General features: G+C 41.2%; 1 protein-coding gene across 7 annotated transcripts in view; it reads right to left on the reverse strand.

Moving 5' to 3' along the window:
• Positions 1–20,995, reverse strand: part of itpr1b (inositol 1,4,5-trisphosphate receptor, type 1b) — a 78,608-nt gene that overhangs the window by 50,744 nt on the left and 6,869 nt on the right. For all 7 annotated transcript variants that reach the window (XM_072382826.1, XM_072382825.1, XM_072382824.1 and 4 more), the window contains exons 4-33: positions 13,116–13,231; positions 12,921–13,007; positions 12,163–12,321; positions 10,750–10,848; positions 10,511–10,594; positions 10,207–10,353; positions 9,930–10,034; positions 9,680–9,724; positions 9,536–9,565; positions 8,877–9,031; positions 6,115–6,214; positions 5,856–6,016; positions 5,560–5,701; positions 5,313–5,471; positions 5,034–5,206; positions 4,609–4,728; positions 4,335–4,526; positions 3,856–4,107; positions 3,624–3,765; positions 3,368–3,521; positions 3,015–3,208; positions 2,801–2,939; positions 2,627–2,681; positions 2,328–2,493; positions 2,028–2,195; positions 1,802–1,873; positions 1,561–1,698; positions 1,304–1,429; positions 1,008–1,208; positions 660–911 (exon numbers count right to left, since the gene is read on the reverse strand). In XM_072382826.1, the coding sequence (XP_072238927.1) occupies positions 660–911; positions 1,008–1,208; positions 1,304–1,429; positions 1,561–1,698; positions 1,802–1,873; positions 2,028–2,195; positions 2,328–2,493; positions 2,627–2,681; positions 2,801–2,939; positions 3,015–3,208; positions 3,368–3,521; positions 3,624–3,765; positions 3,856–4,107; positions 4,335–4,526; positions 4,609–4,728; positions 5,034–5,206; positions 5,313–5,471; positions 5,560–5,701; positions 5,856–6,016; positions 6,115–6,214; positions 8,877–9,031; positions 9,536–9,565; positions 9,680–9,724; positions 9,930–10,034; positions 10,207–10,353; positions 10,511–10,594; positions 10,750–10,848; positions 12,163–12,321; positions 12,921–13,007; positions 13,116–13,231 (4,133 nt within the window). The remainder of the gene's footprint in view (positions 1–659; positions 912–1,007; positions 1,209–1,303; positions 1,430–1,560; positions 1,699–1,801; positions 1,874–2,027; positions 2,196–2,327; positions 2,494–2,626; positions 2,682–2,800; positions 2,940–3,014; positions 3,209–3,367; positions 3,522–3,623; positions 3,766–3,855; positions 4,108–4,334; positions 4,527–4,608; positions 4,729–5,033; positions 5,207–5,312; positions 5,472–5,559; positions 5,702–5,855; positions 6,017–6,114; positions 6,215–8,876; positions 9,032–9,535; positions 9,566–9,679; positions 9,725–9,929; positions 10,035–10,206; positions 10,354–10,510; positions 10,595–10,749; positions 10,849–12,162; positions 12,322–12,920; positions 13,008–13,115; positions 13,232–20,995) is intronic.

The raw sequence follows: 20,995 nt of genomic DNA on the forward strand, positions 1-20,995 counted from the left end.
AGTATAAAAGCATCATGAATGAAGGCTGAAACCTCTTCAAAGACCAAAAATAAATGGGTTGCCTTTCTGCTAAGCCTTTAGGATTACGGTGAACTTGATAACTTAGAATCTACACAGACATGCTGTCCTGCTCTTTGGGATGAACTTCCTTTGAAATCCTCATATGCCAGCATGATTCGAGGGAATAGAAACCAGCTCTCTTACAAAGATTCAATCAGACTCATCTAAAACAGCACATGGCTTGGCTCCACTACTAAAAGATGGACAGAGAAGACAGGTGGTTTGAAAGAGGAGTGTAGGAAGTCGTCTATAGCTGCGTAATCATCCAGTTATGAGGCTTCTAAATTTTGGTAATTTCCATCAAACCTTTAACTGTTAATAAAGAAACCTAAATGCTTGCATTAAGAGAAACTTGATGAAGTTTTGGGGGAAAGAAAAAACACAAGATGGCTTGGAAGTTGGATCAACAATACACGTGACTGCAGTGACTGTCGAGGTGCCAATTTCTCCCAGGAGCTGAAAAGCCTGGAACTCCCTACGAGAGATCCAGTTGCCTTCTCTGTATTCATAGTATTTCAACTTTCATTTCATTTCAAAGCTCGATAACACATCTAAATTAGGTAAATACCATTTAAAGCAGTCTGTGATTTCATTCATACCTCAGGGATACAGTCTTCGTGGGTGACGACACGCACAATATCATCCAAGGGTAACAAAGAGTTGCACTTGATCTCAGTATAGACATTCTTGCCCTCAGTGCAGACAGCCAGCAGTTCAACCAAGTGGATGTGATACATTAGAGGACTGTTTTCATCCATGCGGTCCCGCTCTGAGCGCATCATCTGCACTAGGGTTTGGAAGGAGGCACGATCGTTGTAGAAGACCAGGACGTCTTCCCCAGAGTTTACCAGCTGAGTGGAGGAATTGCACATGAACATCACCATAGCTGTTAAACAGAGGCACAACAGTCTCCGGTTAAGGTACTAATCTGATTTCACTGAGCATACCTCCGCCATGACAATGTCTTGACACTTCTTGATGAACTTGTTCTCAGCTTTAACGATGGTCTGCAGAAATTTGAGATACTGGACATGTCGACCGTGTGTCTCGGTACAGTGGACAAAGTGCTGAACGACACGCTCGTTGATCTCACTGCACAGCTGGAAATTATTCATGAAGATGTGCTGCATGGTGACAGCCTCGAGGATCTGTAAACATGAAAGAGGGAAAGATTCATTTTGCCAGTTTGTTTGAAAATTTCTATCAGTCCCAAGACCGACTGTTAGAGGACTGCGATACTCACCCCTGGGTTGAGAAATAAGTTGATATGCTTGTGGAGAAGAGCTTGGTTCTGCTGGTTTCCTGCACAGAAATTCTGCAGAAACTCGTGAGCCAGCTTCATGATCTCCTGCATTCGAACATCCTCACCCTGGTGCCGACAACACAGACTTACTTATATAGCATCAAGTTAACTGGAGGCTGCAAATGTGCAAAAATGATGCTGATCTTTAAAGCTTTCCAATTCTACAATTGATTCGCTATTCAGTTTGGGTGTTGCACCTTCTCATAGGGGATCTGAAGGAGTTCCAGCACCACACTGTGAGCTCCCATGTTCCTCAGCAGCCTCTGCTGCTGTTTCTTGCTCTTCTTTCCTGAGCTACCCTCCTGGACACATAGCTTACTGAGGCGCACCAGGATCTGAGCACACAAAGAAGTAGGATTTGGATTACCAAAAAAAAAAAAGAAAAGAAAGAAAAATCATAAATATGGAACGTAAAATCAAAGTATAGAAAAATGATACCTCTTTAACAACTCTGTAGTTGTAACTGCTGGTGCTTTCTGTCTTCTTCTTGTCTGAACCAACTGAATCTCCCTGTAAGACAACACAGAATTATCAGTTAATCATTTCATGATTTTATAATGATCAATGGCAGACATTTGTTGCAACATTTTCAGCTTTAACAGTTTATGAAAAAGCATATTAGCCTTATGATGAACTTTGCAACAGTTTGTTACGTTCAATGTACCTTTTTCTTGTTGTCAGACTCTGAAGGGCCATCTCCATCCATCCCATCTTCTCCTTGCCTCTTATAAACCCACAGCTCAGATTTCTCCACAATTGAACGCAGCTGGTCCAGGTCCGACTTGATCTGCTTGTAGTTATCAACATCCTGACTGGTGACCAGCAGCTGGACCTAAAATTTGTTAGAGAAAGGAATCCAGTCAATGGTGCTGCAGTAAATTATGAAGCTGTGGTAACTATGTCAGAGATTTGTACGGTGAAATGTTCAAATTAGGTTTCAAATGTGGTTATGACTTGGAATTACTTGTTTGAAGGCCATGAGGACTTCCTGCCTCTGGCTGAAGTGTCTAAAGAGCAGGTGGAGCGCTCCAGACACGAGGGGTGGGTAGTCATGCATGGTCAGGTGCAACAGGACCCTTAGGAATGTGCGCCCACCATGATCATCCAGGTCAAGTGGAGTGTTCTCCTCACTTTTGAGTTGCGAAAAAAACAAAACAAAAAAAATAACCTTAGGTCATCTTCACTTGTTTCAGTTGCAATCTGCTTCACGTTATTGTGAGTCATTTCACAAGGCTTTTGAAATACTAGAATTCTGCGAATTACCTTCCTCCAAAGATCCCCTCTGCCTGTTCCTCAATGTTTTCAAAGTCAAAATTTCCTAGGGAAGATATGAAAACATACATTAGATAACATGGTTTTAGCATGCAGAGTATTTGTTAAAAATGGTAAATAACCCCTCACCCCCAAACATTGCTGTTAAATACTGTGGCCTCATACCTGGCATCTGACCTGCAATGTTGTTGGTTCCATTCTGAGTTGCTGCGTTATCTCCTTGTGGGTTGTTCTCATCAAACTCACGTTTGAAAATACAAAGCAGGCATGATATCCTGTAGTCTAGCCGTACATTCAAAATAAACTACAGGAAAGGATAAAAAGTTACAAAATGGTCGAAGTGGTGCTTTGAGAATATACAAATGTCATCGTGTCGTACCTGCAGAATTTCAATGATCTTGAGCTTTGTGTCCATGACCATAATATCTTCTCTCTCCGGTTCGATCTGCGTTTTCACCACATCTCCCTCCGGCTGATGAGTTGGTGTGGTGGGAAGCAAACCGCCTCCTCGCAACACTACCTGTGTCATCAGCTCCCCAACTCCGTGAATGGACTTCATTACATTACTGCCAGCTATGTGAAGAGACAAAGGCAGCGTAACACTCAAATCTACAGACACGAGCAAATATTTGGGTGAAAGGATCTTACTTTTGGTCCTTTTAATATACCAGAAAGAAACTATTTTGATTGCATAGTTAAACAAAAAAAAAAGAAGTTAAACAAGATGTTTACCTTTGGTGTCGTCCCCCTTCTCAATCTTGTTGATGGGGTAAACGGTGCTGACATGTACACAGTCCAAAATGTTCAGTAAGATCATTGTGAGGCGCAGCAGGTCACTAAAGTTGTAGAAGCCAAAGTATATGAGGTTCCTTGCCAGGTTCACAACCTACAAATGAGAAAATTCCAACAAGATTTATGATATGTCATATTTGATTTGTCACATGCAGCATCTTCTCATCTGGTCATATGCTGCACAAAGAGGCATTACCTCAAAGGTAAGCTTGTTTTTCTCCTTGTCAGTGAAAGGAACGTTCTGCGACACCACCTCTCTCAGGTAGTTCTCAACAAAATCCATGGTGAGGCTGAACCGCTCCTTGATCTCATCTCGGGTGGTTCCATCGTTGTCATAACTGTAATCAGAGAATTCCATCCAAGTGTTGCTAAAGTACCCTTTAAATGATGATTCACGTCAACCAAAAGTATCCATGAGATGAACTCACTCGTCAATAGCGATTTTAGAGGGAATCTCAGACCAGAGACGAGCATATTTGACAGGTGTGACCTGCTCCTGAGGGTCCCGGTCGACATGCATGTGCAGCATCAGACGGCAGAAAGACGCTCGCAAGTCAAAGGGCAGGTCTTCGTCGGACATGCAGCGCAGGATCAAATCCACATCCAGCTGACCAGAAATCTTGTTGATGGCCAGGTACTGCCGGTCCAGACACATCCGGGCAAAGAGATTCAGCTGGCACCTGGAAGGATATGTTTATTATGACTATCAGTCATTTCTACTTCTCAAAACTAATAAAGCAAATAATCTATCATGTTTTATGTTTGTACATGAAGGCAACCCCATGATGGAAAAGAAATTCAAACTTTGTTACAGACTGTTTGGGAATTACATCTGGCTGTTTCTACACCTTCGCACATTAAAGCAAACGCATCCATTTGAGTAAGTGTAGCATAAAAGGCATCTCACCTGTAGTAGCTCACCACTTCTTGGTCCTCTTTCTGGCCCTCCTTTGCATCCTGGGCCAACTCCCTGACGCTCTTACTCCGGATCTCCTTGCAGTTATCTTTCCAGAACAACCACACCTCCTCTTCATCTTCTGCCTCCACTGGGGTCTCCCCGTTTGTCGTCACCTCAATCTCAAACCTCGACAGGACCAGTCTGGCCAATAGAGCAGAACTGATTGATTAGATGCTTGTGGCAGTTTAGCAAATTAAAAATTAAATCAAAACGAGTAGCTCACTTGGTTTCAATAAGGATGTCAGCATTGCTAGAGTCCAACACCGCATTGCAGATGAGTTCCTGGGTCACTGGGATGGATTTATTCATTGACACACACAGATCTGACAGGTAGTCCAGAAACCTAGGCACAGATGATAAATTATGTATTTTTTCCCACTGCTATTTGTGGACAAAAGTAAAAAAGGCTAAATAAATACTGGAAAACTTAATACCAGTCCCCTAATTTCGGTGCTGTATCATTTCAAACTATGATAGTTTCCTGTGCTTAAACAATTCAAGTACTCTAACCATAAGTAAAATGTTCTCACTGCCATGGTCACACACAAGCAGCACTTCTACTGCTACTCCACACATTTGAATACAGAGAGACCCTTTATGCTGGCTTCATGATGGCATTCAGAGCCCACTTCTCCCTGCAAGCCTCACCTTGGCTCCCGGTTCTTCCTCACTAGAGTTACAAAGGTGTCTATTTCAGCAGCAGTGATATGTTTTTCCAGCAGCTTCCGGTTGTTGTGGAGCAGAGCAGTTATCGTGTCTTCGGCCAACACATCATATCCTATTTGTTTCTGCATGAAGCGGAACTGTTTTGCTATATATTCCTGTTAAAAAAAAAAAAAAAAAGAAGAAATAAGTAGTTGTAGTCTGTAGTTGAAGAAAAAGCAATATGGTCAAAAGTTCTGGGTGAAGTTGTGGTCTGCAGCCTACTTGGTTCTTCCTGTAATCCTGCTGGGAATGGCGGAGCACTCTGTAGCAAAGCCTGCAAATATGTCTAAATGGTGCGTGGCGCTGATCTCCGAGCTCCTCCAGTCGCAGCATGGGACCATCGCCGCTGTCTGTGAAAGGGGCTTGGAGAAGTTTGAAAATCTGCAAAAGGTGACAGAAAACAGGGTTTAAAAAGAATTAGCTAAGCAGACATGTTAAACTCTCGAGCCTACGACTCTGTACAGCCTACCTGTTTAAGGATATTCTGCTCTCTCATAAGCTTTTGTCTTTCTCTGCTGGGTTTGTTAACCATGATCTCCAGAACATCCTGCCCGCTGTTGGGGATGTCTACCACAAAGAAAACCAAGTCTTCCAGGAGCTTGGTCACAAACCTTGATCACACGAGAGTAAAAAGTAGAATTTGTTTTGAGAAATAAATATTTATGAAATACATAATTACATACAAATGAATGACATACAATACTTATTAGGTATATACATAATAACTGATGGTGCACATGATCTGTAGATGGTTCCCAAACATACCTCCTTTCATTTTGTGTAATGGTACCCTTTTCAAGTTTGCCAGCAATGGACGCCAGCACTTTACTTGCATCATTAGCAAAGTCTAAATCACGCACTTCTGCTGGTGGCACTGGAACAATTGCAAAGGCTTCCTTGTCTTCTTTTACAGCTGATGTTCCAATCTGAAAAAAAATAAATAAATAAAATGATTTAACCAACTGTTGAGACAACCCCAGCCCATGTTTCACTGGTAGACCAACTACAGCAAACGGCCACTCACCCGTAACATAACAGGTTTCTCCTCCTCTTTGTCAATGGGGTTGTTGGTGCTATGAACCCATGTGTTGGTGCACAAGTGTCTTAACCTGACGTAGGAGCTCCTAGAGGTCACAGAGGACAAAAGAAGTTGCACATTAAATGACATAGTGTAGCAGAAGTTGTCAAAGAGCATTGTGTCATGGTGCTTTGAAACTCTGTTATGGAGAAGATACATTGCTTGGTCCTTGTATAACTCTGAATGACCATCAACGGCCAATCAGTGTGTTCATTTGGAAGTAAAAGCACTATGGAGTTTTTCAGCATCCTTCCAAGTTCGTCACCATCACCGGACAAATAAACCATCACTAACACCTAAACAGAAGAAAACAAGCTTACAGTGCGAGAGGAAAAGCTATCATCAAAAAACATTTTGTCAAGAAAGACGCATCAACTCAATGACTTAGCCAGAACACAGTCTGGATATTCATCGTGGGAATGGAAAAGACATGAGCGGAAACTGGATGTCCACGCGTGAAAAAACTCATGCTGTCATCAAGCCAGAGGAGGCGCTACAAAGCTAAAAGGTTCAGCTATTTAATAAAAAAATAGTTTTGTGTTATGTCTCTTTTGTTTACTTTTTTACAAAATAAAAATGCTGAACCAACAATTGTCCAAGTATGCAGATTCCATCATTTTTGCCAGGGGTCATCATACTGCTTTCCCAATATTCCAAATGTGACCTTGTCAACGGGCCAAGCTTGTCCAGTGATGTCACATTTCCCATGATGATCGCTGGAAGAAATGGCTCACACTTCCTTCTCCTTGCTCCTGCTTTCCATTTCCTCTTCACTTTATCTGGTCTTTGGTTCTTTTCCCAGGTACTACTTGGGCTTTGGAAAGCTCAATCAGCTGCTCCCATACATCTTCTGTCACAAATCTTCCAATTGGCATGGTTATTCATCTTAACAGATGTTAAAAAAGTGCCAGAATTACCAGCAAAAGCACAGCATTCAAACCAGTTAAGAAAAAAGAAATCTGTGTTTTAACAGAAAAAAGCTTAATAGAGAATGTCAAGAAGATTCAACGAATTACACAATATGATCTTGAGCTATTGCAGCGGGCTGCCACTAGTGTTGTGCTATTGTTTTGCGCTTTACAAAGGGCTGAAAAAATATCATAAAACAACACCTATAACACCCATAAAAACAGGAGCAGGTACATCACAGAGATGGGATTTATTGCACATTGTACTGCAATAAAGGCGCACACAATAAATGACAAATCTCTGTTGGTGACTGACTGTGTTTGTACAAGTGAACAGAGCATGTAAGCAAATTTGCCTGGAACAAGCTGCTTACGGCTCCCTCGGCTGAGTGTGTAGCATGATTATAGATTAGTCAGTGGTGACATGTACAGCATATCCGCTTCTCCATTAAGGTCTTAACACGACACAGTAAAGTCTGAGACAAAAACGCACATCATTCTAATAGTAGCAGCCTGCTCCACATGTTCGTGCACGTACTGTGTGTGTGCAGTCTGCCTGGCCTTAGGCACAGAAAGCAGATAGTAGCCATGTACTTGGCAGGCTTTTTGTAATCGCCCACTGCAGCTAACAGGCTTACACTTGTGTAGCAGTTCTCCGGGGCATCAATTACCCCCCCCTGGCAAAGTTTTGAGAGACAGGGTTATTTTAGCATGGAGTGGGAGGTGGCAGAAGTAGTCTGCACCATGCACACACGCACCTGGCGACGTGACACAATAGAGGCTTTGATACAAGCTGGAGGCTCTTTTCTTATCAGATGTACAGTGACAAAGACAGTCACACTGTTGTAATTGCAGAAGTGCAAAATCACTCACAAAAAACTGTCGACAAGAATTAAGGAACAAAGCCAAAGCGTGACACACAATATTCAGAGTATTTTATAAAACAAATCATGGTGAAGGTGGTGCTTTTACTCATAATCAGTGTGTTGGAGCTCACATTGCAGAGATAGACAGTGTTTACACAACATCCGTCTCGGTTTTCACTCAACAAAACAGAATTTTGTTGGCATTTTAGAAAAGGGAGTTTTCCCCCCCTTGTGCCCACTATCCATGACTGATTCGTTTCCTGTTTCAAGTCATACTGGTACTTTCCCAACTCTACAGCAAAATGATCACATAGGTGTCAAAGAGTTATTCGGCAAATTGAATTGAATAAAATAAGATGCACGATATGTGTGATAAGACGACGACGACACTCTTCCTCACTTTGGCTCCAACTACAAATTGTATTTGAAGCTAATGCAAAAGACGAGGCCAGCGTCTTTGTTTTGATGAACAGTGGAGAAGTGACTGGAACAAACAGCTGGTCACACAGACAAAATATGCAGCATCACAAAACTGGTCTTTGGACATAGCTGCCAAGACAAACACAGCCGTTACCTCAGAAACCATCTTTCCATTGAAGCTGAAAAAACCCCCTCTAAACAAAACACATGAGTCAAATGGCTACTTCAGAAAGTTTGAATTGTTGCAGTCTTGACATCATTGTGGTCTTTGAAATGCCAATGTGACATTAAGATACTCATTCTGAGTTTGCAACATTCGCAATGTGATTTGTTTCACTTAAGGGCAGGACATATTTCCACTGATGCTTTGACATCACTCATGACAACGTCAATTGGCTCCATTACTTAGTTATCTTTGTGAAATGTTATGGGATTGATTCAGCGGCTCGAAGCAAAGTATTTTTGGCACAGGTGTGAACGCAGTTGTACGTATGGCTGAGTTTAAACGCCGTACCTGGGCACCATGGAATCCCCGCCTCTTAGAGTGGTAGGGTCCAGCTCAAAGATGGAGGAGATATCCATCCCATCAGGAACTGGGACCAGAGAGTACATGATTTTCTCCTGTGGGGCTCGAAGGCGGCCTCGTAGAGCTTCGTTATCTGTGTCCAGCTGGAGGAGAAAACATGCAGTGAGAGGGACAAAGCCACAGGCTATAAACAGCGCAGTAGCAAAGCACTTACAAACAACAATGAAGTAAAGCAGTGAGCAGGTTTGCATCTTGATCTATCAATCACCACTGAAGCTTGATTTCCAAAAATGTCTTTTCATTTTAGATGGAATCATCATCAGTGATCACTGCAGATTGTTGGGCCTTGTAGGCACAGGGTTATGATCTACAGATAAAAACAACATCCCGTTTAAGCCATGAATACCAACACTGCCACCTGATACGACTTCCTTTTACACATGCATCAGTGCAGGCGATAGCACGGTGACACCCTGTGGTAATCAAGTGCAAACAAATTGAAGACGCATTCAATAGATTTGCTGAAAATTGAAGGTAAAAAAGTGTCTAACAAGAAGCAAATTCATGAGCATGATCTATGAAAATGCAATGACAGACAAGCAACTACTAGTTTACTGAAGCATGGTAAAGATTTTTTTTGAAGGTACCTGGAAATTAAAAGGTGTAAAGTCCACCACCTAGAGCAGGAAGCAAAGACCCAGATTAGATTTTGTTAGATCAAATCAACAACAGAGCGGAGAGCAACATTGTGTGTCACAGCACTAACAAAGAAAAAGATAAGGCTTACTTACAGAGGACCGCTGCTCTGCACTCTCCTCCTCAAAGTCTTGATTTACCTGGAAAATAAAGAAACACCCGTCAAACATCACTCTCAGCATCGCTAACTTCAGACAGCTGTCTGCTCTGTGCATGCACCACCTCAGCAAATATACACCAAATACTTATTATAGTTTGCTGATCTAAACTCTTATAGTTGCTGCTTTGCAAGGTAGAGTATGCATCAGCTGAGTGAAATAAGAAGATAAAGTAACTGACACGCACTTCACCCATCTCTGCAGCCAAATACCACCCTGTGGCCAAATGTTTGAACCTGAACAGGCTGTTCCAGTAACCTGCACCTCCTCTGCATGGATCATGGTGGACCACCTGGTAACCAAAAAAAAAAAAAGTTAAAATGATCCAACTTTTTATTTGTGTGACATTATGTCACTAAGTACATATATCTAGGACATTCTGTTTTCAATTTCCTATATGAGCAACGAGAGGCAACATAAAGAAGTTCTTTTAGATTTTTATTTGCAGAAAATGTTGCTCCAACCTCCACTTCCCACAGTGCTTTGCTGCTGGTGGCTGAAGTTGCAGACTGCCGGCCAGTGGTTCTAAGAAAAACGTGCTGCTTCTTCCTGTGGTCGTCGCAGGTGAGAAACTTTTCCTGCTCGGCATGGAACAACCGCACCACGTCACCCTGCGGTTACATACATGCGTGCATGAAGAATGTGTTTTAGAAATGTATTCTTTTGATGTGGAATTGACGTAGTCCTTTCCTTCCCATCATTTCAAAAGGTTGCAGGCAAAAACGTGTGAAAACTGACAACTGAAAGTAAAAATACTATGTTACCTACCCCCTTGAGTATTGTTTCCTTGTTGTCACTCCATTTCATGAAAAGAACAACCTTCCAACTTGTGTTGCAATTCACAGAATTAACCTTAAACGAGAGAGGGAAGAATTGCATGAACATTTTAAATCAAGTGCTTAATGTGGAGTTTCTATTCCTTTTGATACTGGTTTCCATATTTCACGGTAATAAAAGAACCTCTCATGTCTTAGACATACGGCCCCGTAAGACAGCAATGGTTGTACCTCATTACACCCTGGGTTGTCAACAAGCTGGTGGCTGCTGGCGTGAAGAGGCTGTCCTGCATTCACAGGGTTAAGGACTACTTTATCTCCAATCACCACCTGCAGGGGCAATATAAAAGCACAGCACAAGTATACTTAGATGATCAGTTTTCAGAAGCAAGGGGCAGCACACAGGACATTTTAATCAGTTCCCCATTTTCCCCATGATATAAAAAGTATGCCACTTTCTAAGTGGAAGAGGATCCCTGTCGATCCCGAAAGTATCTGATCTGCTGACAATGGACGTGGCTATCCTTAAGATAGCCACTAGGTGGAGCCAAAGACCATTTTTGCATAACAAGGACAGGATCAAACTGAAAAGATTGAAGCTGTAGCCCTGACCCTGAGCATCAAGTGATCACAAAGTAATGTGTGAGAGATGAAACTATCAGCAGGAGAGTTTTGGTCAGCAGCTTCACTGCATTTCTGTTCACATCAAGTTTCATGCAAGGAGGAAAACCTCAGAAACCTTTGTGTTTTCACAGAATCATCCCACAGCCTATAAGCTTCAGCTGTCCTTGCCGCTGACCAAGTCAATGGCATCACAAACTGTTTAGTCTACAAACTGAACTGAGGCTGGCCCTTGGTCTTTGGGAAGATGAGTCAACTGCAGAGGACACATCTTCCCAAAGGGATTATATAGGTGCACTTAATTTGCCAATTAGCCGACTTAACTCCATCAGCCACGATTAGAAACTACAGCCTGAGAAGCGGTTCTGTCCATGTGCAGCAGGCTCTCTGACTTCTCTTTATGTATTCCACCAACACACAACTGCACTTGAGTGAACAGCAATAGAAGAGTGAAAAAAACAGTAATCTGCTTCTTTTTCTTGCAACCTACCTTACCAACAACGCCACTGACATTTCAGAGGAAAAAGGTGTGTCACCCTTGTAGTATCACAGTGATACACACAGTGGAGTTCTCACTAAATTCATTATATTCACTATATTCATCTGCACAGCCAAGCTGGTAAAATGCTACCGAACCATCGCTGCACTAACGCAGCACCGGGTGCTTCCCAAAAATGTCACTCTGAGCAGGTAATAAAAATGACTGAAACTGAAAAAAAGCACCTTTCGGTTCAATGTCTGTTTTGCTGACTTTGAAAATGCTCTGCATCTAATCCAACCACGAAAAACAACTCTCAAAGGTCGACTTGAAAAACTGCTGGCAGCCGCTCATGCATGGCAAGTTAAGTATTACAAAACAACAGACAGGAGCTCAGATGTGGCTATTTGTCTTCTCTATTTCAATCAATTAATATAGTCTTATGAGTGCATGTGGGTTCTGTATTCAGCCCCCTTGATTAGTGTAAAAATGCATGCTTAATATTGGGCATAATTAACTTCAGTCCCACACCCTGCTCTACCCACACTGTCTCCCAGGGATCTGAGCTTGTAGAATGGCTGAATGTAGAACCAGGATCCCTCATTTCCTGCAGAGTCCAAAGTCACCCTCATGGCATTCTTCTCCAACAGCGCAGGTAGCCGCTTGTTCACTGTCAGGTATTTGTTGCTTTTCAAGTGCAGCAGCTGCGTGCAAAACAAGACACAAAGTTACATGGTTACAAGCCACTCAATAACCTGAGGTGAAAGTGGAAAAAAAGCTAGAAAGACAGGCACAGAGAGACCTGAGGGAACTCTACAGAAAATATAGATCTCTGGAAATGTTTGGCACCTTCATATCTTCTCTCATTTGTGTGAGTTCTTGAAATATCTACACAAAATTTAAACTAGTGGCCTTTCCTGAGGCTTGGGTTTACCCTCTTTACCAAAAGTTAAACCCATACCAGTCCAACAAAAGCTATTAATAGCTGCACTTGAATCACACAAACTTGTGTAAAATGATGCATTTAGGCCATTCTACATGGTCTCCCTTGTGAATATCACAGAATGGGAAATAACTTCTTTCTTCTTGTCAGATGAATTCAAACATGGATGCAAAACGTTTGTGAACAAAGAGCAAAGTAAGACCTTACAGTGCACCTTTGTGCGGTGGTAATTATTTAAAACTTCTCTAATTAAAATAAAATTATGGTCAACATTATCACGCACAAAGTGCCATATCTGCTGCTAAACAGTGCTGCAGTTCTGTTAAGGAAAGCATCTTATCTCATAGAGCCTGAGCTCACCTGAATGACATTTCCATACTGGATGACTGTCCCCAGCAGCTTGCGGTTTTCAGACTCATTCTGCTTCTTTTCAAGGTCCGCAGCATGCTAATGGGACAGAAGAGGGGACAGATATTGAGACACTGACATTTTTGCACATCTCCCAGATAACACTCATGTAATTATGCTTCCTAAAAGAAAACTATTTGGTCTTACGTGGAGCTTATTGAGCAGGACTGTGTCAGTGGTACTGTTGCCACCAGGCTTTGCCGCTTTCCAGAACTGTTTCTGTGCGGAGTATCTGTTCATGGGACACAGCTTGAAAAGGCAGTCTAAGGAAAAGAAAACAAGGACAAGGGAAAGAGTCAGGTTTTATCATTTTGCATTCGTAATGGTCTTCATAGATGCATGGCTTCCTGAGCTAAGAAACAAAGTCCTGTCTCAAAAAAGAAAAGAAAAGAGAGCTTAAGGGGACTAGCACAATGGTGGACTGAAAATGGAGCATGCCGTGTTAGCAGTTTGGCATTCATTCTACTTCACGAGGGACGAGCTTGATCACACACAAACTGAAAGTGTAACTAATTGTGTAAGTAAGCATTTGAGATTCAGTTTGGCAGCTTGGGGTTAGCAGTAAAAGCAACTCAAACTTAACTAAATTGGGTCTGGATATGTCTTAATCCATCACATCAAATATACTCCAGAGGTTGTTTTTTTTTTGGAACACTAAAAATATTTCATCCTTGTCTGGACAATTTGTTCTTGACCCTCATCTCCAGGGCTTGTGCAAGATTTGCTTTATATGGTATCAGATTATTGTTACAAGCAGGAATGGTAGCAATTTTGCTCCACAGCAGGAAAAGTAAAGGATGAATGATGGTCAGCTGACCGGCCAGTTCTTAAAAAAGTAGATGATGCTGATGTTTTACAGAAGAAAAATGAAAGACAATAAAATAAAAGAGAATGGCACTACCTAAAAACTTTTGTAACACCTGAAACAGACTTGGACAGACGAGAAAGTTACACAAGACTACGAAAAGAAGACAATTAATATGGCTAAAAATATACACAATTTCCGTGGTTGTCACATCTCAACAATCTGATACATCATTCATGACATTTTTTCACTTCATTTCATTAATTTAATTGAAAAACAAACCCAATCCCTCCTCTATAGTTACAGTATACTATATGATAAGTGGCACAGGATACCCAAGGATTTAGAACTGTGATAAAAATAGCCACTCTGGCTACCTCAATCAGAAACGGGGCCAATGCAAGTGTATCAAGGGATTAACCATCCCGGGGCCAGGAGTGGAGGAAGGAGGACAGGAAGAGATGAGGCCAAGGACCAACCGAGAAAATGGGGCACTGGGAGAACATCTGTCTGACAGTGGCGAGCTATTAGGGGTTGTGAAAGAAGGGTTGTTGAGGGAGGGGCTTAAATCACTCCTCAACGCGCTGCATACACTCTCTTCAACAATTCAGGATGCTATGCGAGTTTCTGCAAGGCAACTGTTCCGAGTTTGTGATGTCACACGTTTAATTCAAAATTAAACGCGTTTGAAAGTTTGAGTAGATTTATTCCATTATTTTTGAAGAGCTCTACGAGTGCTACAGTTCAAATCGAAATGTCAAAAATACTCCTGGATTAAGTTGTATCAGACGAAGAGAGCCACCCGAGCCCTGGTACGAGCCATGATATTCTCTCAGCTCGACTACCAGCATGCACAGCAAAACCCTTTACATATTTCCCAGAACTTAGAGGTGCATCTGATGTTTGATCTGCAAAATAAAAAGACCACATGCTTCTCCATTGCTCATTAAATTCCAATTTCTAATCATGGCTGCCCAAATCTAATTTGTGTGGGTAATGCTTGCCTTCATGGTGAGTGCAGGGTCTGCACCCAGCCATCTATACTCAGCCACACAAGCTTATGCTTCTTCTCAACCTCTCAGGAATGTAATCTTATACTGCCATCATTATGCTGGAGGCAATCTTTATCCAGACCGTTTCAATTTATGGTTCAACAACATGGAACGAGCTACCCTCTGCACCTTCAACAGTCCCTTAAAGACTCATCTCTTCTGAGAGCAGCCTGTTACGCTCATTTAAAACTGATTTAAATTAATTCCGCACATAATGTGTAGGCCAGGGTTTGTTGCTGTACTTGGGCTTGGAGGCTGCTTCTCACTTGTAAGTCACTTTGGATAAAAGCGCCTGCTAAATAACACAATGAGGAGAAAACAGTAGTGTCAGTGTATGTATGTTACTCTCTGCTTACAGTACGCAGTGTTGCATTTTATAAATCTAAAGATTACAGCTGAGGGTGAGCTGACCAGGGTTTGTAAGTCTAACACCCATAGCCCATCTGTCCTGCTACTTAGGGTTTTCATAGAATTGTCACAACAGGAAAATTGTAAGTCCGTGCCAGTATTTATCACTTTTGAAGCTCACTTGAGGACAGGTGAGATGTTTCGCATAAATTAGAACAGCAACCTTTTTCTCTTTCATTTACCTACATCGACTGTGCCTCATCAGGGCAAAAAGACATCCTTGGGTTAACAAGGACATTAATTCCTCTTTGGTATTTAAAACCGAGACGCCACTGTCTTTTTCATTATTTCACCTTTGCTACTACCTCTCTTACCAGCTCAGAAGTCTATCAGATCAACACCAACCCTCATTCCACCTCCATACTATCACACATGACACCCACAAGCACATGGGTCATCAGTCCCTGCTTGAAAGTCACATATGAATAGGCCGTCAGTGAGAACAACAAATCTGGCTTCCCCAGGCATCTTACAATAGACCGTGATGAACTAGCAAGCTGTCCAGAGCACACTCTGCTTCTGCTGCGCTCCCTCTGCAGCCCTGAATTAGACAAAGTGGGCATGGAAAATGAATGAATCTCACAGTAATTACTTCTTCTGCTTTAAAACAATACAACAGCCCCGGTGCAGTTTTCTTTAACTGCAATGAAAATATACCTTTAGCAGGTGTATCATGATGATCTTTTTCTCAGTTTGCTTACAACTGGGTGCATATCTGAATGAAAGCATTCACATTTCATTTCAAAAGTGTTAAAATGACTTTCGCTTTTGATTTAAGCATCCATTTGGAGTTTGATGGTTTTGGACTCTTAATGCCTAAATGTAGACATTTACAAGTTAAATACCTTCTTGCACTTTGTTTTAAGTACCGTGCAGGTTTGGTCAATGTTACTAGAGCAGTGATTCTTAATAATCACAGTTTTAATGAGAATTAATGAAGTATTGTATAAGCCTCTTTAAGTTAAGTAAACATACCAAATCACATACAAAAAATTCAGATAAAGACGTGTAACTCGCCTTAAATATTTTCTGAAACATCATTATGGTGCAAAGATGTCCAAAGTGTCCCTTCATACACACTTGATCTCTCAATACTTTGTTTCATTGTGTACATTTACACAAGCACCTCCATGCATAAACCACTCAATTCAGAGAGTTAAGCCAGGTTAAGCATAGCACTCCCTGGAATACACACATTTTAAATAGCTTAAGCATGCTATTAATACTCAACAGAGAGGTTAGGATTTAGATCTGGTTCACTGCTTCTCAAAGAGAGGTTAGAGATGCTGTCTATGGCAAAACTGAACATACCTTTACAATAACTATCAATATCATGAGCACTGATTCAACTGCTAAAAATAATCAGTCATTTAAATGTACATTTTTAGATGTACCATGAACAATAATAGTGGTGTTCAAAAGAACAGAAGAACAACAAAGGTGAATGTGAATCATGCTTATAGTCAAAGAATGACTAAAGGTGCGTTAGCTTGAAGCCGGTAGCATATCTGTCAGTGTCTCTCCACTGTTATTGGTCATAAACCACACCTTTGAATATGATTTGAATAGCTCAGTTAGAAATGAACAAGCAAATTTCATTCTCTGCAACTTCAACTAGGAAGGTAGGGCTTTGTTTGAAACCATAAAACCCCAGCCTACCTACTGTTCACAGAATCTGCAGAAGTCTTCCTGGTACAGAAGAGTAGCAGATACGGTAGATTACAGAATGAACAGGACAAGTCACGCTGGTGCCAGATAACACAGTAATGGCTGTACCACCTGAAACATGTGAGGTACTGATTAGCAACATTTCTGGAGCCTGAGTTAAAAAATGTTGACATCTACATAGATGAAGTAATATCTGTACTATATGTTTTTAAAGCGATATGAGGAACCAACAGGTTCATGGTGCTTGATCAATTGTGCTTTAAAACAAGCACAGTAGAGCATCTGTGGCAGGAAAACATCTTCCAAATGAGTCATTACTAATGTGTAAATGTATAAACCTGTGTCAAAATTCATGACAATTACAAACATGAACAAAAAACAAAGGCCAAATATGTCCAACAGGATGTAAGAAATATACACAGAATGTTTCACTATCATCATTCTTAGTATTTTATTATTATTCGTTCACTAATTATGTCATAGGGCCAATTTTATTTGGAGGCAATCAAGTCATGAATCTTAGTACAGTCTATAGGTCACGGCTTGAATCCATTGGATAAAGTTCAAAATTCAACATTGCGAGGACATAATTACTCCATGCAGTAATCCATGCGGTTCATGCAAGAATGTCACAGTTTACTGTCTTTAAAGCAGTGCCTGCACTATTCGTTTTCTATAAGTGCTTAATCCAATTCAGGGTAATGGGGAGGATGGAACCTTGCCCCGTTGCCATTGAGATAAAAGGCAGGATACAGACTGGGGTCACACAGAGGCAAACCAGGCACACTGGCGCTCACTCCTCGGGTCAATTTAGAATACCTAATTAACCTAACATGCATGCTTTTGGATGGTGGAAGGAAGCCGGAGTAGCAGGAGAAAACCCGCACATTTATGGGGAGAAAAAGTCCACACAGAAAGGCATCAGCTGGGATCCAAACAGGAATTATTTACCACAAATTTAAAGACAAATCTCATGCTTTCTGTTAGCTTTTCACATTTCATTAACCACACGCTGCTCCACTCGGGTGGACAGTCCAATTTGCCTTTATTCAAATTTGTAGGGTCTGTAAAATTTGGACACCATCTACACTCATCACACAGAAAGAGAAAGTAATGAGGAGAAAGAAACGATCAACTCGTGGGTAGACCTCACTCCATAATTGTTTTCTGCAATTTTGCCAACATCTTTACAAGTAAAGCACTGATAAGGCTGAAGGACACTGTTGAACTGTTGAACATTGTGTTTTGGGATGGCACACAGGCATACAGTCTCAGTTTTAGAAAAATAAGTAAATACACACGAGGGCTAATAACCACACTTCCAATTAACAGCCCGTCAGCACCTCTTAGTCAATGAGCACTGTTTTATAGATTTGCTGCAGCCAAAAATAAGGCACACAGAATATTTGAGGTCTATTGTAGGTCTACTCACACTGCGGCACGTTTGAATTATTACCGATTCAATACCACCCCAGCAGCCTCAGCACTGAGGTACCTTTAGCACACTCAGATCTGTTTCCATATAAAACCATCACAGAACCACCGTAGTCAACAGCACATGAAAAGTATCACTTAGATTTTTATTAGGACGTCATTCAAGGATTACATTTTTTTAAGAAGACACAAAGGGCGATACTGATATAGGTTAAATCCACAGTAATATTCTGGCCCTAAACTGGTTAAGAGCTTGCTAGACCAGGTAAAAATGGCGCCACAACAGAGGCAGGCAGCCGGCTGCAGTAGCTCTGGACATACTGTGTCTTTCTTTGCATCTTCTTGAGATTTTCTACTGAGCTTTTTTTCTGTAAAAAGACAGATTTCTTTAAATCTGTTATGATGCATAACCATGGCAACAGGAAAGATGTTAACCCGTTGGAGCAGCTAACTGAGTTTTCCAAAGCCAAGACGAGCTGAAGAGGAGACGTCTCTTTCCCTTGATTGACGTGGGAGGTGTGGGGTGGACAATGGACAAGCTTGGGCCTCTGATGAGGACACAGCAGGACTATCAGGAAGGCGATATTACTTTCTTTGTTTACTGAGACATGGCTGCAGGAGCAGCTCTGGCGCTTCTTCGCTCAGCTTTGGGACTGTGCGGGTGGGCTGAGTCTGCAGACGGAGAGATGTTGAACTGTGAGTTCCTGTCTACAGAGAGAGTTCACCTGTGTCACCTGCCAACGCTGTGTGTGATACCGTGAACAAAGCTGTTGACAAGTTACAAAAAACACCCTTAAACTCATTAATGGCAGTCTCTGAAGATTTCTACCACACCTTCCTCTGTGCTGCACTTCAACTTTCTACACGTTTGTCAGCTGATTTCTATTTAATTTTGTAGTCCATCTATAACAATAGCATATCTTTCACAATAATGATTACTGCAGCAATACAATCTCCCCTCAGGGAATACTAAATGATTATTGAATTGTATTAAACAGCATTTTCGATAATCTGCACCTAAATGGAGTAAGCAATAATCAAATTCATTTAAATCTTGGTTGCATTATGTAGACATGTGTACACCTTAATCACTCCTTCCTGAGGTTTAAGCGTGTCACACACTGCTTTATTACTCTTTTCTAGGCACCACAGCTACAAGGTCCACTTAGAAAGTATGAAATTGTTTTTTTGGAAACACCATCCACACAATATTAGAGACAGCACAGAGTGTTTCTGTCACAACATCTGGTAGAACCAGCCCATGAAGGAAAGTCATCACAACATTTTTTTTATAGCTGGCAGCTAACCTGAACACATCTTCATTCTGTCTGGTTTGAGCCTGATGTTAGATGTTAAGATTTAACATTTGACAAGTCTCTGTGCTCGACTCTGCCGGGCGTTTTGCCCATGAGAAAAAAAAAATGTTTCATTCTGAGACATCAACAACACTTAAGACAGAAACAAAGCTATTCCTTATGTTCACACCAAAACAACGAGACTAGAAGAAGCTCATTTTTCTAAAAACATTTCTTATTCAGCCCAATAACAACCAGCTTTTACAACAGAAGTCATCTTAAATGGCTTTCGTATATTTCTGACTCAATTCAAGGGTGTGACCACAATTTCCACCACTGACTGAATCAGGTTTAGAAACAAAAAGACTAACTGTCCCAAAATGAAACCATGAGCGGTGACTCTGTGTTGTGATGAAACGCTGTATAAAATAAAGCCATCTTCAGCATCTTTTAGTGTACTCCTTCATCTTCCTGAGCATCATCATTCAAAATTATTGTTTTTCTTACATTTCAATGCTACCTTTGTGTTTGCTATTCAGTATTAATTTGGTGATTTTATCATTTTACTTCATCAGAGGCCTGCCAAAACATGTAAGAGTGTTTTCACCTGCTAAAAAGTGGCAGGCTATTAAAACATGTCCTTAGATATATATATATATCTCAACTACACTACTTGACTAATGTTGGAGTCAGGATAAGAACTTCACACGCTGGGTGCATTTAGATTAGTGTTAATCTATTAATATTCTCTGATTACCTTCAGATTGGGTAAGAATAACTGCTGTCAGAAAATTCCCTTACAGGTTATATTTGAAGGAAGCAATGATCAAATTAAAAAATGGGGAGTCTTAGTCACATGATTTAGACGTGTATACAACCATTACATACTAACAGAGGTTTTGCAGCATTTCGTGACTTAAAGTGCTGCTTCATAAAACAAGCCCCAGGCTCCAGCTGAGTCAGTGCACAACAGGATGGCCAAAATGTAAAGCTTGTGCTCTGACAGATATGGATATGATTAGAGCTTTGAATGGGCACAAGTCTGGGTGAAATTGATTTAAGAAACTATGCTCTTTAACATGTTAAAAGGGAATATGAGTGGAACATCCTGTGTGCAACTTGTGTAAACGTAATTATCTAAAATGGTTAGATTGTGTTCTGCCAACAAAGCCAATAATGGATCTATTAGTGCTAAAGTTGCTTGTGGAGCCTAATGGATACACTTTACATCAATTCAGTGCAACCAATACACTGCACAACTTTATAAAGAATGCTTTCTCCAACCTTACAGAAACCCAGAACAATTCTCTCCTTGCCAGGAGAAAACGTCTGAATGCAAGAAAACTCCAACCAGATGATACGCCA

Source organism: Leuresthes tenuis, unplaced genomic scaffold (assembly GCF_036924035.1).
Source record: "Leuresthes tenuis unplaced genomic scaffold, fLeuTen1.0.hap1 SCAF_3, whole genome shotgun sequence".
NCBI classification, from domain to species: Eukaryota; Metazoa; Chordata; class Actinopteri; order Atheriniformes; family Atherinopsidae; genus Leuresthes; species Leuresthes tenuis.